Source organism: Cnephaeus nilssonii (genome assembly GCF_951640355.1).
Source record: "Cnephaeus nilssonii genome assembly, chromosome: 1".
In the NCBI taxonomy this organism is placed as follows: Eukaryota; Metazoa; Chordata; class Mammalia; order Chiroptera; family Vespertilionidae; genus Cnephaeus; species Cnephaeus nilssonii.
In genome coordinates, this window is record NC_137072.1 from 65,440,348 (window position 1) to 65,457,055 (window position 16,708).

A 16,708-nucleotide genomic window follows, 5' to 3' on the forward strand; every position below is an offset into this window, starting at 1 on the left:
ACCTAAGAAACCCACTCATATCTTGAATGCTTACTATCCAAATAAAATAACCAATGAGGTTAACCATATATGTATACATAACTCACAGTCAATGATTTCCAATGGCATTCCATTAAAACACACATGATAAAGCAAAAACTAAAATGAAATTCTTATTTTTCTAAATCTCTAGTTTCTCTTTTGATTATGGCAATATGTGGTGTACTTCAGGGACCTACATAAAACTGAGTGAAAGAAAAAATGTTTTTATTAATCACAATGTGAAATTAACATGACATCCCATTAGGACTGAACCAGGATAAATAATGCAGTTATAAAATTAACATTTTTCACATTCATTTCGAGGAAAATAGTACATAGTAGGGCTCTTCTAATTCTTATAAACTGATTTCAGTAAACTTTTTTTAAAATAGTAAACAGCAGTAAGATATAGTCTCAAACCATGCTAAGAAGGAATTAGAAGGGCAACTATAAAATCTAGTGATAACTACTGGTAGGACTAGAACTATTTTGTCATTTTACCTGTTACATCAGTGCACCTTTTTCACTGATAAAGCAACTACTTGCTGGGGGTGCCACAACGATTAGCAAGTTTGTTAAGTAATAGATGTTTGATTGATCAGGACTCAAATAGCTTCCTTTCCCAATTTTGTCTCTTTTGAAGCAGAAATAAATAACTTTATCTTCTGTAGGTAAGGAAGCTAATATTTTGAAATTCAGCTGCTAATAATTTTCTAACTCATAATTAAAAGCTGAGGATGAATTACTATTAGGAATAAGTCTTGAAAATATTTCCAGTTTTTAAAATACCAAGGCTTCTGAATAACTTCTCAAACCTATCTTTCCATTTTGGTCCATAATATGATAACCATAACACATTAGATCTGTATTGTAGTAATTTCTTCTATCAACTACATTTTACCCTCAATAAGGGTGAGAGTTGCGGTTTCAAACCATTTCTACATATAAAGCATCTTTAAATTAGTTTCCTTTTCATTGAACTGAGATTTCCCCACAACTTCTGTGCCTATGAAGGTAATTTGAACACACACACATATATACTTGCATGCATACATACGTGTGTTTATATGTACGTTTAAAGTAAGTTACTTGTACCACTAGAAAAAAACTAGACTACAGGGGCGACTCTGTGGAGACAGCTGGTCTTCCTCGGAAATCCTCTAGGTGGAGGAAGGCAGGTACAGGTCACTGAAGGACGTAATGAGGCTGTAGTACGTCTTTTCATCGTCTGTTAGTCCTGCATTGCCAGGTCTCACCACCACAGCTACATGTACATCTGCGTCCTCAGCAGCACTGGCCTCTGTGAAAATCAAAATGAATGCCAGAAACTTAAAAATATGATCTGAGATTTGCTTCAAAGTAATCAGGGTGATATGGGAATGTAAAAAACAAGTTTGACCCTGATCTGATAACATCTGAAGCTAGAAGGGGGCACATAGGTGCTGACTATATTATTCTCTTTTACATCATTTTAATTTTTCTGTAATAAAAATTTTTAATATAATTGTACATGACAGGCTACAATGGCAACTATCCAGACCTCTGAGTTTTATTAAGTCCATGTGAACGCAGAAGGACAGAGCCATGTTCTGTCCACACCTTTGTTCCATTCCCCCCCATTAGTTCTACAGAGAACTGAGCTGTATCCCCAAAGGGCAGCCTGTCAGGGAAAATAACCAATTAAGAAGAAATGAGAAAAACAGAATCCTAGGACTAATAAGGCTGAAATCCCTGCTCTCACAACCAGAGCCCAAACGTATCACAACTCCTGACTAGAATACCCATCTTTTTTGCCTGGCAAATTCCTAGTCTTTAGAATTCAATTTAAATATCTCATCTTCCAGAGCGCTATTAAGAGCAACCTATGTGTTCCTTCAACACCCTGTATTTAGCTCTATTGCAACAACATGAGGTGACAGTTATTATCTGTTGTCACTCTCCTCCCTCAATAGATTGTGACCTGTGACTGCATAGTGGGTAGAAATAAGAACAGGATTAGTAAAACAAAACTAGACATTGCAGGAAATATCTCTAAAATGCCTTGGGTTACGTATGTCTTCATCTTGTTTCTTCCATCTGAAAGATAACAGCCAATGTATTAATTTAGTACCTACCAGGTCCTGTTCTAGAAACAGAGAACAAAACAAGGCTCCCACCTTCATGGAGCTCCATTCTCATCTAAATCTTTACAACAACCTTGAGGTCGTGAGTATTACTAACCCCTTTCTACAGATATGGAAACTGAGAGCTAGGGAGGTAGAACTAAAGTTTGAAATTGTTACTCTATGTGGTCTGTGCTCGAGAACAAGGGTCAGCAAGTTAAACATGGCCTGCCACTTGTTTTTGTAAACAGAGGCTGAGTGTCCTGCAAAGCCTAATGTATGTTCTACCTGGCCCTGTCCAGAATAAGTGTGCCGGCTCCTGGTCTACAGTGTTACTACTCGAGTGTGGTCCATGGACCAGCAGTGTGGGAATCACCTGGAATCTCAGGTCCCCAACATGGAACTACTGAATTAGGACTTGCAATTTAACAAATGATGCCTCTGCAGAGGGTGAGTTTTGATCAAAAAGCTGAAGAAAACAAAGTTGGCAAAAGAAGAGGCATTCGAGGCAGGAGGCACTGCAGGCAAACATAATACATGTGTAAATATTGGAAGAATGGAGCAAGTCAGGGTGGGAGGTAGGACCAAGGTCAGAAAGATGGGGCATACTTGGATAGACAGAGCAAAACTGGGGAATAATCTGAAACATGCTGTATGGAATTTAGATTTGGTATGCAGGATCCAAGATGGCTGACGACGGGACGGCAGACTGAAAGATAGTGTGTGAGTGAGAGAACGAAAGGAGAGTGTGTGGACGTGCGGGGAGTGGCTGTATTTGTGAGTGAGGGACAGCTATATTCCAAAGGACTGTTGGGAACTGGCGGACTGGCCCCCCTTGACTGGGCAGCCTCTACTGCTGCTGAAATCTCTCCTGGAGCAGCCGGCTCTGCCACAGAGGCCATGCCATCTTGAAAGGGAGACTAGCTGTGATCGGGAGACCGACTGTGATCAGAACCCCAGCCTTACCTTCAACCAGGGAGACCTCGGATATCTACCGGGACCCTACAGCCACAATGGCCAGGGACCAGCTACCTCAGGTGTGAACCCACGAACGCTGGAACTCCAGCCTCCCCAACCGCGGGTGCCTGGGAGGTCTGTTCAGGGGGAGACAAAGTGGCGCAGAAAATGCGGATGGGCCCTGCGCCTTTTCACAGAGCAGATAGAAGGAACAGCGGAATCGAACAACACCCACCCAGAATAGGCAAATTAAACACAGAAGGTGAGGCAATCCGAGGACGGAAAGGTCAGATATCACCTAGAGCAGTGATGGCGAACCTATGACACGTGTGTCAGCACTGACACGCGTAGCCATTTCTGATGACACGTGGCCGCTGAGGCGGCCGCATGCCGAGGATGAAACATTTGCTGCTCCTGAGGATGAAACATTTGCGAAATGATATTTTTTCCTCAAAGTGACACACTACCCGAGTTATGCTCAGTTTTTTGGCGAAGTTTGACACACCAAGCTCAAAAGGTTGCCCATCACTGACCTAGAGAAAGCTCTGCCTCCTCAGATTCATCTGGGTGTTTGTTGTTTGCGTTTTTTTGGATTAGTTGTTGTTTTATTGGAGCCTTCTCCCGATATACAAATATTTTTCCCCTTCTTTTTCTTCTCTTTCTTTTCTCTCTTACATTTTGTCCTTTTCTCAATGTCATTTTTGCACTCTTTTCTATTCCTTAATTCTCTTTTCTCTGGTAGTCACCTTTATTTGGGAGTATTAGTATTATGAATACATTTGTGTTTGGTGCCCTGTGTGTTGTGGCTTGTCGTGTTGTATTTTGTGCCTTTACGTCAATGCAGGAGAGAGAGAGTTACATAACCAGACATCCAGAGAGGAGCAATCATGGGGAGACAAAGAAACAGTCCGTATACAAAAGAGGAATCACCAGAAAAGGAAGTAAATGAAATGGAGGCAAGCAATATGACAGAGAAAGAATCCAGAGCAACGGTCATAAGGTTGCTAAAAAGGATAGAAGACAAATTCAACAATATGTGTAGGAACCAAGAGGAAATGAAGAACCAAGAAGAAATGAAAAATGACATCGCTGCAATAAAGAACTCAATAGAAAGCATCAACAGTAGACTAGAAGAAGCAGAGGACCGCATCAGTGAGCTAGAAGACAAGGTAGGGAAAAATACCCAAGCAGAGCATCATCTAGAAAAAAAACTTAACAGGAGGAGAGCATAAGGCAGTGGTCGCGGTTTGCCGCTTTGTTGACTAATGAGTTTGCTGACCACTGTCATATACTACCCTTTACCTCTTTGCACACAATATGCCACAATTGCCTAATCCTCACAGCTTCCAACTACACAGTAACATTTAGTCCAGCTGCAGTTTGCCGACCACTGGCCTAAGGGAACTTTGAGAGAACACAAAACAACATCCGCAAAATATGGGTGCCAGAAGGAGAGGAAACTGAGCAAGGAATAGAAAACCTATTTGAAGAAACAATGACAGAAAACTTCCCTGATATCGGGAATAAAAAACTCACACAAGTCCAAGAAGCGCACAGAGTCCCAAACAAGATGAACTCCAAAAGATAGACACCAAGACAAATTATAATTAAATTGGCAAACACCAACGACAAAGTAAGAATCTTAAAGGCTGCCAGAGAGAGACAGAAAGTTACCTACAAAGGATCTCCCATTAGACTATCGACTGATTTCTCAACAGAAATACATCAGGCCAGAAGGGAATGGAATGAAATATACAAAGTCATGCAAAGCAAGGGTCTGAATCCAATAATACTGTACCCAGCAAGGCTATCAATCAAAATTGAGGGTGAAATCAGGAGCTTCACAGACAAAAAAAGGACTAAGGGAGTTTATTACCACCAAACCAGCAATGCAAGAAATGCTAAAGGGTCTGCTATAAAAAGAAGAAATAGGAAAGGAAGAAGGAACACAGGCATAAAGAATAAAAATGGCGACAAACAAGTACCTATCAATAATCACTTTAAATGTAAATGGATTAAATGCCCCAATCAAAAGACATAGGGTAGCTGAGTGGATAAGAAAACATGACCCATATATATAGGAAACCCACTTCAAAACAAAGGACTCACACAGACTGATGGTGAAGGGATGGAAAAAGGTTTTTCAGGTGAATGGAAATGAAAAAAAAAAAAAAAAATCTGGGGTAGCAATACTTATATCTGACAAAATAGACCTCAAAGTGAAGGCCATAACAAGAGATAAGGAAGGCCACTTCATAATACTAAAGGGAGCAATTCAATAAGAGAATATAACTCTGGTAAACATATATGCACCCAATACAGGAGCACTCAAATACATAAAAAAACATTTGGAGGATATCAAGGGAGAGATTGACAGCAAACACAATCATAGTAGGGGACTTTAATACCCCACTAACACTACTGGACAAATCCTCTAAACAAAAAATCAGCAAAGAAACATCAATCCTAAATGACTCACTAGATCAGATGGAATTGACATCTTCAGAACATTTCACCCAAAGCCACAGACTATACATTCTTCTCAAGTGCACATGGGTCATTTTCAAAGATAGACTACATATTGGGACACAGGCAAAATCTCTTCAAATTCAAGAATACAGAAATCATATCAAGCATCTTCTTAGATCACAATGCATAAAACTAGAAACCAACTACAATAAAAACAATTAAAAAAAATCAAACACCTGGAGGCTAAATAGCATGCTATTAAACAATAATTGGGTTACCAAAGAGATCAAAGAAGAAATAGATTTGGTATAAAAAACCTCAGTGGGCCCTGGCCGGGTGGCTCAGTTGATTGGAGTGTTGTCCCGTACACCAAAAGACTGCAGGTTCGATTCCTGGTCAGGGCACATAGCTAGGCGGTGGATTCAATCCCAGGTCGGGGTGTCTACGGGGGAGGGCGATTAACTGATGTTTCTCTCTCACATCGATGCTTCTCTTCCTTCCTCTCTCTCTAAAATCAATTTAAAAATACACACGCGCCGAAACCAGTTTGGCTCAGTGGATAGAGCGTCGGCCTGCGGACTGAAGGGTCCCAGGTTTGATTCTGGTCAAGGGCATGTACCTTGGTTGTGGGCACATCCCCAGGGGGGGTGTGCAGGAGGCAGCTGATGGATGTTTCTCTCTCATCGATGTTTCTAACTCTCTATCCCTCTCCCTTCCTCTCTGTAAAAAATCAATAAAATATATTTTAGAAAAAAAAAAATACACACGCAAACACATACACACACACATAAGCATGTCCTTGTGTGAGAATTAAAGAATACCTCAGTTGTTTATCTTTGGAAAATAGTTGCAACATCTGAATGGATTAAAGGGCAGTGGTGTTGAGAGATAAGATCCAAGCGAGAGAAGTGGGACAAGCTGTCTCTTCCTCCTACCTGCCTCAAGTGTCTTTCTCCTCTTCCTATGAAAGGGCTGTCCCCTTCCCAAGGAAAAAAAAGTGCTAAACAATCTTCTCCTCAGGTAAACTCTACAGATGTCATTCATCTCAGCAGAAGCAGCAGCTCCCTCCTACTCCCCGCCAGTTCCCAGCCTGAATGCCTCAAGCCAAGCTTTTTTCCTAACTAGCAATCTGGGATCTCCACCAAGCTGAGCCATCATGATCCATGATCCATGATCCACGTGAGACCTGACACTAGCTAACTGTTCCACATTCAGCGTCTTACCTACATCACCATGGGGCAAGTTCTGTTCCTAAGCATCTATCTGCTCTAGTCATACAATATTGAGACAGTAATACTTGACCTCTTTCCTTTCCTCAAAAAAGTCCCTCAGTTCTCTCTCTTTTTTTTAGAGAGAGTGGAAAAGAGAGAGAAGGAGAGGGAGGGAGGGAGAGAGAGAGGGAGAGAAAGAGAAAGAGAGAGAGAAACATTGATGTGTGAGAGACACATCAATTGGCTGCCTCCTACACATGCTCCAACTAGGGCGGGGGATTGAACCTGAAACCCTGGTACACGCCCTTGACTGGGAATTGAATCTGCAACCATTCTGTGCACAGACTGGCGCTCTAACCACTGAGAAACACAGGCCAGGGCTCAGTTCTCTTTTATGCTTGGGTATTACTTGGGATATCACTTAGTCCACCACTCTGCCTTGGCAATAAAAGACTGGGCATGTGATACCAAAACACAGGATCAGAGATAATAGACAAGAGTGAGGCAGGCAGCCAGCTGCCTGGCCCCATCCCAGCTACAGATGGGCCCAGTTCTGGCCCTACTACCGGGTGTGGGGCTGGCAGAAGTCTAGGGGCAGGAATAAAACCTCTTTGTGGAGGACTGAGAGGGAATCAATTTCACTGTGAGGCCAACCTGGGGATCATCTCTTGTCTGTAAAAAGAATAAGAATAATTTTTGGGACTGAACCCTAAGGAAAGGAAATGGCTTAAAGGAAAAAGGAAGACCTGAAATTATAGATGTACTACGATGGCAAGTAGACAAAAAAATGTAGCTGAAAACGAGACTATGAAAAACTGTAAGTGATCTTAGGGCAGGAATTGTAACTATTAATAGTAACCAACAGGTGGAGGATAGGAGAGAAACTTGTGTCTGGGGATCACAGAATGCTTGGGACAGGCTGACTTTATGGAGAGCCCCAGCCACAAATCAGATCCCTAATTCTAAGCCTGCAGAAAGTTAACCATTCAAAGTGCTAAGGAAATTAAATATAGGACAAACCACAGATTTTCATCTTCAACAGTCCCCTTTATGTGAATGATTAAAGAATAGCAATTCACAGATTAAACCAAACTTCACGAGTGCTGGGAACCAATTCCAGCATGTAATAATTACAAGAGTTCCATCAAAAGGTTGATGGGACTTGGTGGGCTCAACAAGGGTGAGCTACCTATGTAATTTACCTGTTGGACACGGATAAATGGCATTTCCCCCAAACCTGAATAGGATGTTTGTTAACTGCCAGACAGCTCAAGGCATTTTATGGCCTCCTGTTGCCCAAACACCTAAACAGCTGTAGGCTATTCCCCAAACTGACAATGTTTCTGCATACCCTTTGATACCGTACCCTTTGAAGTGTATATTCCCACCTTGCCTTGGGACAAATTGTGTTTAATAAAAGCACCGGTCCTTGGGCAAGGAGGAGAGCCTTCTAGCTCCTTCAGCTGGAAGCTCCTCTGACCCTCAATGCCTTTCAAAACTATCTTTCGTCCACGGACTCCGGACTCCTTCTTAATCATCTACGCGCAGCCCTTTCTCCAGAATGCTGAACCCTTTGTAAGGCTGGGAAAAAACCCTGGCACACCAGGACAAGGCCTGTCTTCTTTCCATAAGGAGTAAAATTATCAAACCTCACAGAAACTGCTGGCGCATCCCTAACCTATATGGACAACAAAGTGACCTCCCTACCCCACCACTCGAAGCCCCCAAAAATCATTCAAAGAAGAGGGTATATATTGTAGCTTTGAAGCAGTAAAATGTTTGATAGGCAAACATTTACAGTTCAAAGTAAAGAACAGGTGAAATGTTTGTTGATGGCACATTTAAGTGGCCTGGCTACCTAGTTACACCATGAACCCTAAAGCAGTGTGTCCGCGCATCTGTCTGTCTCACTTCATGCCAAATGTAAAGCTTTCCAAGATGTGGGAAAATGAGACACCATTTGTAGAAACCCTTCTACTCTGAAGCTGAGCCAAGCCAGGACAGCACCTGATCACCATTAAATACTGTCTAACTAGGTAAAAAATTCCAGTCTAGATGCACCAAGGTGTGAAATTTAACAAAGGTAATAACAATTCCTGAGTATCTTTGGTATGTCAGGTGAAATTAAGCCTGTTTTACCCCTTTTCCAAAAAACATATTTTAGCTTCTTGAAGGCATCTAGATTCTAGATGATTTACACTGGTTAAGATTGTTTCCAAAATTAGTCCATGTTATTACATACCTACAACTCTTCCCTAACACAAGAGACCAAAGGTCAAGGGTCAGCAGTAGAAAAAATATACACACTACCACAGGTAAGATGCCCTTGCCAGCAGCCTTGACTTGCCTTTGGGCCCCATCTCTGAAAGTCCTAGTGATTGGGTGGCTTTAGTTCTGCGACAACAGACAGAGGGCTGAAGGGAGGAATATTGCCTCCAGGTGCTGAAGCGGCCCCCAAGGGGCCCAGGAGCCACGTGGAGCTGACTAGGCAAGAGAGCATCCCCCTGCCCTCTGCCTCTCCCCCAACCGCCTTCTCCAGCAGGAGACGGGTGCTGGAGCAGCTGCACAATGCACAAAGCCCTGCTCTGGGGCAAACAGAGGGTGAAACCTACAACCCAAGGTGAGTGGAAGAAACATAAATATATAGAACTACCTTCAAATACAAGTGTGATTATAAACACACCTAAGGTAGCCCCTGGGGAGAGGCACGACTCTAAGGAGAATAACTGCTGGAAACCAAGATCAACAGTAACTAATATAAAGGTGAGAAGTCCATCAGAAGGCTGACCTGGGCTCCTTTGATATTCACAGGGTGATTATTTGCATTTTATTTACCTACTGCTGACTCAAAATGGCCTAAAGCAAACTCCTCACAACCTGATAATCTTACTGTTTACTAAACATTACCACTGACATGTCTGTTTGCATTCCTAAAAGTCAATTGTGTATTCTAGTAAATAAAAGCAGCTGGGAATGGAGACTCAGTGAAACTTTACTACAGTTAAGTTTTCCCTGGTTTCCCTCCATAATTTCAAAATTATTACTTCTTGTCTTGTGTTTTAATTTGCCCGTCAGCTCTTTCTCCGAGCCTTTGAACCCGAAAGCCACGCTGGCCGGCTTTTCACAAATAACCACAAAAATCAAGGGCCAGGGCTAGGGACAGGCTGGGGAGTGTGAGAAAGCCTCACCAACCAGGAGCTTTCAAGTAAGAATGGCAGGGATACCGCCCCCTCCCCCTTGCCTGCTGCTACCTGTTTCCTTATTGGCTACCATTTCCCTCTATAATTTCAGAGGACTCACAGTCTTATACAGATACTTGAATACATATTTTACATTTGGTCAAAACTACTCCTGAAATCACTTGAATTGCCAATGAAGAACAGTATACATTGTTTTGTGCATTCAATCCTTAAAGTAATAATGCATCTGCTAATGTACTATCTATATATATATAAAACCCTAATATGCAAATAGACCGAACAGCGGAACAACCGAACAACCGGCCGCTATAACATGTGCTGACCACTAGGGTGCACGCATGGAACAATACAGGTGTCGGCAGCAGGTGGCAGAGTGCGAAACATGGTGGGCATCGGCTGTGGCAGGATGGTGGAGCAGGTGAGTGGGGGTACCAGACCAAGGCAGGGCGCCGGTCAGTGTCATCAAGACGAGCCTCTGGGGGTTACTGAAAATTCTTTGCTCCCACATGCTGCAGTCCCGCTGAGCGCTTGCAGCTGCTGCTGGAGCCGCCGCTCGCACCCACTGTTGGCAGTGGCACCGCTCCCACCCGCTGCCAGCCCCAATCACCCCTGAGAGCTTCTCCAACTCCCCCTGCTCCTTAGGAGCAATCGGGGCAGCAGCCACCGCTCGCACCCGCTGCTGGCGCTGGCCCCAATCGCTCTGCGCCGTCAGTGGGTGAAAGTGGGGCTGGTGCGATCAGCGTGTGGGAGCGGCGGTAGCAGGAGCGTGGCTGCTGGCAGAGAGGGGACTGGGGGCCGCGGTGGGAGGGGTTGGGCAGGGTTGCGGATGATGGGCTGAGACCCACCCCTGTGCCCACCGCAGCTTTGCGGCCCACAGTTCCTTTTAAGGTGCACGGATTTGTGCACTGGGCCCCTAGTTTAAAATAAAGAGGGCCAGGCTGGGTAAAGAAGATGCTTTCTTTAAACAGGTGAATCTTGAAGGCCTGGGGGACTGAGACGGTCCTCGGGAAGGTGGGGATGAGGCTCCTAGTTACGCCAGGGCAGGGCACCAATCGAATGACTAGAAGGCAAAGTCACTCAAACTAGAGTTCTCTTTTTCTTTTATCAGCTGAGTGTGTATATGTGATCTCACTGCTGTTAAATATGTTCGATGCAGATGCACTGTGACTTTATTGTCCTTACCTAGCCATGCACCTACCATCATATTCTTGCCTGCATGCTCATTTCCACAATGATACCCTGTAAGTCATCCTTTCTTATTTTCCCATTTCACCTGTGTAAGTACAGAGGGGTGGGTAGGCAACCATGGATAAGGAGTTAAAATGAGAGAAATTAAGTCTTTCTAATGCCACTTCCCCACACACAATTCCCAAGGATGGGTAAATGGAGAGAAAGGTGAGTTGGCTGGTTCACTGTTTCTTTTTATAAAACTTTCATTTTTCAAAGGTCCACACATAAACTTTCTTTAAAGAGGCAATGTGCTTGCAGTGATGAGCTCAGCTCCCATCCTGGAGTAAGAAGTCAGATTCCTCACCTAGAGTAACGTCTGTCAGAAACAAGATGTTGTTGGTTGAGCACCCAATGCTGTTTGCAATCTTTCGATAACTCTCACTCTCTACTTTGTGTCCAATCTTGGTATCAAAGTGACCATCAACAAGCTGAAAAAAGAGAAGGGGAAATACTGATGCTGTAAATATACTAGTAAACTGGACCACTTTGTCTCTATCCCTTATCTCTGAAATATACAATCATAGTGATTTCATTCACTCAATATATAACTGAAAATCTACGTACAAGAGAACTTTGAGATGGCTACAAAAAGTACTGTATTTTCCGGCGTATAAGACGACTGGGCGTATAAGATTTTCCTGGGTCAAAAAGTCATCTTATGGGCCGGAAAATACAGTAAATATCTATGCAGCTTTGAGCACAAGTCACTTCACCTCTAAGATGGAAATACCGTATTTTCTGGCGTATAAGACGACTTTTTAACCCAGGAAAATCTTATACGCCCAGTTGTCTTATACGCCGAAAAATAAGGCACATTCAAAGATTTTATAGCAATAAACATTTGAAAGGAGAAAACTACCAATTCAACATATATAAGGTCATTTTACAATCTACTTGCTTTTCTTTCTTTAGCATTGATTTTTTTATACAAAATCTTTTAAAATATACATGACCTACTTTCTACCCTTAAAATACTATTTGTACTCAAACTACTTACTACAGTGAGTTTCACTACTGACGAAAGTTTCACTCCTTTTGACCCCAGAATGAAGAGATTTCTTTATCCTACCTCATTAATAAGTTGTTACTTTACTTTCATTTTCTGATTAAAACATTCTGAAATTCTACCCAAGAACTAGTATATATCCTTGCTGCTCAATAAATATTTATTTTAAAACTAGTTAGCTGAGTGACCTATTGTGTATCACTAAGTTCAGTGTATACTGAATTAGCATTTCTTTTTGAATCCCTTAAGTGAATCCCTTCCAATGACCATCCTGTCCTCCAGGGGGCATAGGGATGCTAGAACAGAGGGGCTAACAAGAAGTTTTTCATGAAAAAGAAATTTAATAGGTGGCCTTAACTTTTAATTGTTTAATGATGTACCCAGCTCTCTTACATAAGAAGTAAAATCTGTCTAAAGTAAAATCTGTCTCTCTCCTAAGTACCAGAAACAATCAATCACCTTGTACTCTGCTCCATTCAAGAAGTCTGTTTTTTTCTTTTTTTAGATAGTGGCAAGTACCACTATTTTACATTTTACCTGCTCTACTTTAAACAACCAAAAGAAACATGTCATTAGTTTCCTTTCAGTTGACGACTTCCTAATACTGGCAAGATAGCTGATTTACAAGCTAGAGCTTATGTCTTGTTAGCTGTATTTTATATATGGTTCTAGTACGACTGTCACAGGACTACTTAGGGTGAATGTGTAAAAATGCAGACTTCTGACTCCCCACCCCAAGCCTGCTGGTTCAGATTTGATCGGAAGCAGGGCCCAGAATCTATATTTTTAACAGACCCCCCAGGTGATCCTTATGTACAACAAAGCTTAAGAACCTTTGATATAAAGATTGGTTAACACAGAAACAGTTCACTCTTGCTTATAATGTACTACAGGCCCGGTGCATGAAATTCGTGCACGGGTGGGGTGCGTCCCTCAGCCCAACCTGCACCCTCTCCAATCTGGAACCCCTCGAGGTATGTCTGACTGCCCGTTTAGGCCCAATCCTGGTGGTATTGGATCTAAACGGGCAGTTGGACATTCCACTCACAGTCCAGGACTTCTGGCTTCCAATTGCTCACCTGCCTTCCTGATTGCCCCTAACCACTTTTGCCTGCCAGCCTAATCACCCCCTAACCCAGGCGTCCTCAAACTACGGCCCGTGGGCCACATGCGGGTGTTTCTGCCATTTTGTTTTTTTACTTCAAAATAAGATATGTGCAGTGTGCATAGGAATTTGTTCATAGTTTTTTTTAAACTATAGTCCGGCCCTCCAATGGTCTGAGGGACAGTGAACTGGACCCTGTTTAAAAAGTTTGAGGACCCCTGCCCTAACCACTCCCCTGCCAGCCTGACTGATGCCTAACTGCTCCCCTGCCAGCCTTTTTGCCCCTAACTGCCCTCCCCTGCAGGCCTGGTCCCCCACAACTGCTCTCCCCTGCAGGCCTGGGTCCCCCCAACTGCCCTCCCCTGCTGACCCGATCACCCACAACTGCCCTCCCTTGCAGGCCTGGTCCCTCCTAACTGCCCTCCCCTGCTGGCCATCTTGTGGTGGCCATCTTTGACCACATGGGAGCAGTCATCTTGTGTGTTGGAGTGATGGTCAATCTGCATAATACTCTTTTATTAGATAGGATAAGAGGCCTGGTGCATGGGTGGAGGCCAGCTGGTTTGCCCTGAAGGGTGTCCTGGATCAGAATGGGGGTTCCCTTGGGGCATGGGGCAGCCTGGGCAAGGGGCCTGTGGTGGTCTCCAGGCCGGCCACGCCCCCCGGCGACCCAAGCGGAGGCCCTGGTATCTGGGATTTATTTATCTTCTACAATTGAAACTTTGTAGCCTGGAGCGGAGCCAAGCCTTCTGCTCGCTCCGTGGCAGCAGCCATTTCTGTTGGGATTTATTTATCTTCTATAATTGAAACTTTGTAGCCTTAAGCGGAGGCCAAGGCAGGCCAGGGCTGAGAAGCTTGGCTTCCTCCATCGCTGGGGGCAACCCTAGCCTCCTGCTCTCTCCAGCTCCGTGGCTGCTGCCATTTTTGTTGGGATTTATTTATCTTCTATAATTCAAACTTTGTAGCCTGGAGTGGAGGCTTGGGTGGGCCAGGTTGTGCTGAAAGCTTGGCTTTCTCCATCGCCGGGAAAACCCAAGCCTCCCTCCTGCTCTCTCCATGGCCGCAGCCATATTGGTTGGGTTAATTTGCATACTCACTCCTGGCTGGCTTGTGGGTGTAACGGAGTGATGGTTAATTTGCATTTTACTCTTTTATTAGATAGATTTCCCCTGTTTTTCCACTTCCCTTTACAATGTGCATGGCTCTATATATGCAATTATCTGAATGCTGACTTAGCTTATAAGTGTACCATATTCCTTTAACATTCATTATTTCATGCTTTGATAATGTCAAAGAACGAAGTTATCATGTAACCTACCTCAAGAATATCTCCCTCTGTAGAATGCCCGAATAATAGTTTCTGTGCTTCTACACTTCCTGAAGAATAAATATACACCTTCATTCCAGCCTCTCTCCACTTCCTGACGGCTGGAACTACATCTTCAAAGAACCTAGACAGAAAATCAAGTTAAGCCGAAACCGGTTTGGCTCAGTGGATAGAGCGTCGGTCTGCGGACTGAAAGGTCCCAGGTTCGATTCCGGTCAAGGGCATGTACCTTGGTTGCGGCCACATCCCCGGTGGGGGGTGTGCAGGAGGCAGCTGGTCGGTGTATCTCTCTCATCGATGTTTCTAGCTCTCTATCCCTCTCCCTTTCTCTATCCCTCTCCCTTTCTCTCTGTGAAAAATCAATAAAATATATTTAAAAAGAAAAAAAAAAAGAAAATCAAGTTAAAATGCAGGAATTCATTATGTTGCCAGATGAAAACCAGTCAAAATAGTTGTCACAAGTTTCTCTATTTGTGCCCAAATGGTCATCACAAGAAGGGACTCCATCTGCAGATCTAGTAAGTGTGTCACAGAGTTCCAGGATCACACAGATCAGAAGCAATAATTTGGGTGGAGAGAAAAACAGTTTTTGACAGCCCCACTATGATAATCAAAAGTGATTACAGCCTGGCTGGTGTGGGTCAGTGTTTGAGCGCCCACCTATAAACCAGGATGTTCGATTCCCGGTCAGGGCACACGCCCAGATTTGCAGGCTTGATCCCCTGCAAATGTGTAGGGTGTGCAGGAGGCAGCCTATCAATAATTCTCTCTCATCAATGATGTTTCTATCTTGCCCTCTCCCTTCCTCTCTAAAATTAAAAAAAAAAATGTATATTTTTAAAAAGGTGGAAGCCCCTTGTAAAGTATATAAAGGAATGGCATCTCATTTGCAAAAAAACAAAACAAACATAGGCAGCTGGAAACAGTCTTGGATCTTAGGGTTTATATCAGGGAACAGTCTAAAATATGGCAATATCTTACTAAGAATTTTTTAGCAACACAGGACTCCTAAATCTTCTTTAGTAGGAGTGTTCTTGGGAACTCCACAATCAAGACAAAGAGTCTGTGGAAATTGCTCAAAAGAGCACAGAAATGAGTGGCACTGCTGACACTGAGTAACCCCCAAGCGACAGGGCGCATCATTTTATAGAGTTCTTACTTCTCTAACAGAACAGAAAACAGATAATCGAATGGTCTTGGGAAGCAGCTCAACACGCTGTTACTCTTAGCAAAGGATCAGATCTGACTTAGTTCAAAAAAGTCACCATTTCCTAGGAAGCTATTTTCAAACTGGGATTAAAAGTCCTTCAACCATCCCACCAAGCCAAATATCAGGTTTGGAGGCTTTAGCTGGGTGAAATGCTTTATCCCAGCTTCGAAAAAACAAAACACTCATTTGTTAGAATTAAAATAATTTGAGATTTTATCTATTTTACTAATCATGCAACACTGGAGAAGAGGGCTAGTGGAAAATGTATTTGGTTTTGGGGCTGATGAAATGTTCAGAGTCCCATGAGCAGCTACATACTCTGCTTTCACATGCCCTGCTGTGAATGCTGCCCTCCACATGTGGCCCTGCAGCTGTTTCAGTGCCGTAGTCTTTCGGTCCAGAGACATCTGCCAGCACACATTATCTACCACGGCCTGGATCATCAGTTGCAAGTCATCTGCTCCGTTCTCAGATGCAGCAGGGATCGGAACAGCCCCATCCAGGTGGGCGTCCTCTTCAGCCTTCAAGTCATAAACAACATGAATTTGTTTCTTACTTATTTGAAAAAAGTCCTTAAAATGAGACCTGAAAACTAGTACCAAGTACTGTTACAAATTAAAGTATCCTACATTTTTGGTGCTGATCTGAATGATTCCCAAAAGAAATCCTATCTAATAAAGAGGGAATATGCTAATTGACCCTCATGTCCTCACAAAGATGGCAGCGCCCACAGCCAATAAGGAGGGAATATGCTAATTGACTGCCACTCCCTCAAAGATGGCGGCGCCCAGTCCCCTCAGCCCTGCTGGGGCGGCAGGCATGTGGCACAGCCAGGCCCGCCCCCAGGCAGATCCGGCTGCTCCATGTGCC

The 16,708-nt window shown here is 43.5% G+C and overlaps 1 protein-coding gene across 5 annotated transcripts in view; it reads right to left on the minus strand.

The window, feature by feature from the left end:
• Positions 1–229: 229 nt before the first annotated feature.
• The window catches only part of ENOPH1 (enolase-phosphatase 1), a 38,742-nt gene continuing 22,263 nt past the window's right edge, over positions 230–16,708 (minus strand). For 4 of the 5 annotated variants that reach the window (XM_079778160.1, XM_079778162.1, XM_079778161.1 and 1 more), the window contains exons 3-6: positions 16,157–16,359; positions 14,620–14,752; positions 11,495–11,618; positions 230–1,321 (exon numbers count right to left, since the gene is read on the minus strand). In XM_079778160.1, coding sequence (XP_079634286.1) covers positions 1,182–1,321; positions 11,495–11,618; positions 14,620–14,752; positions 16,157–16,359 — 600 coding nt within the window. In that variant the 3' untranslated portion in view covers positions 230–1,181. The remainder of the gene's footprint in view (positions 1,322–11,494; positions 11,619–14,619; positions 14,753–16,156; positions 16,360–16,708) is intronic. The other variant, XM_079778159.1, reaches the window with a different exon arrangement.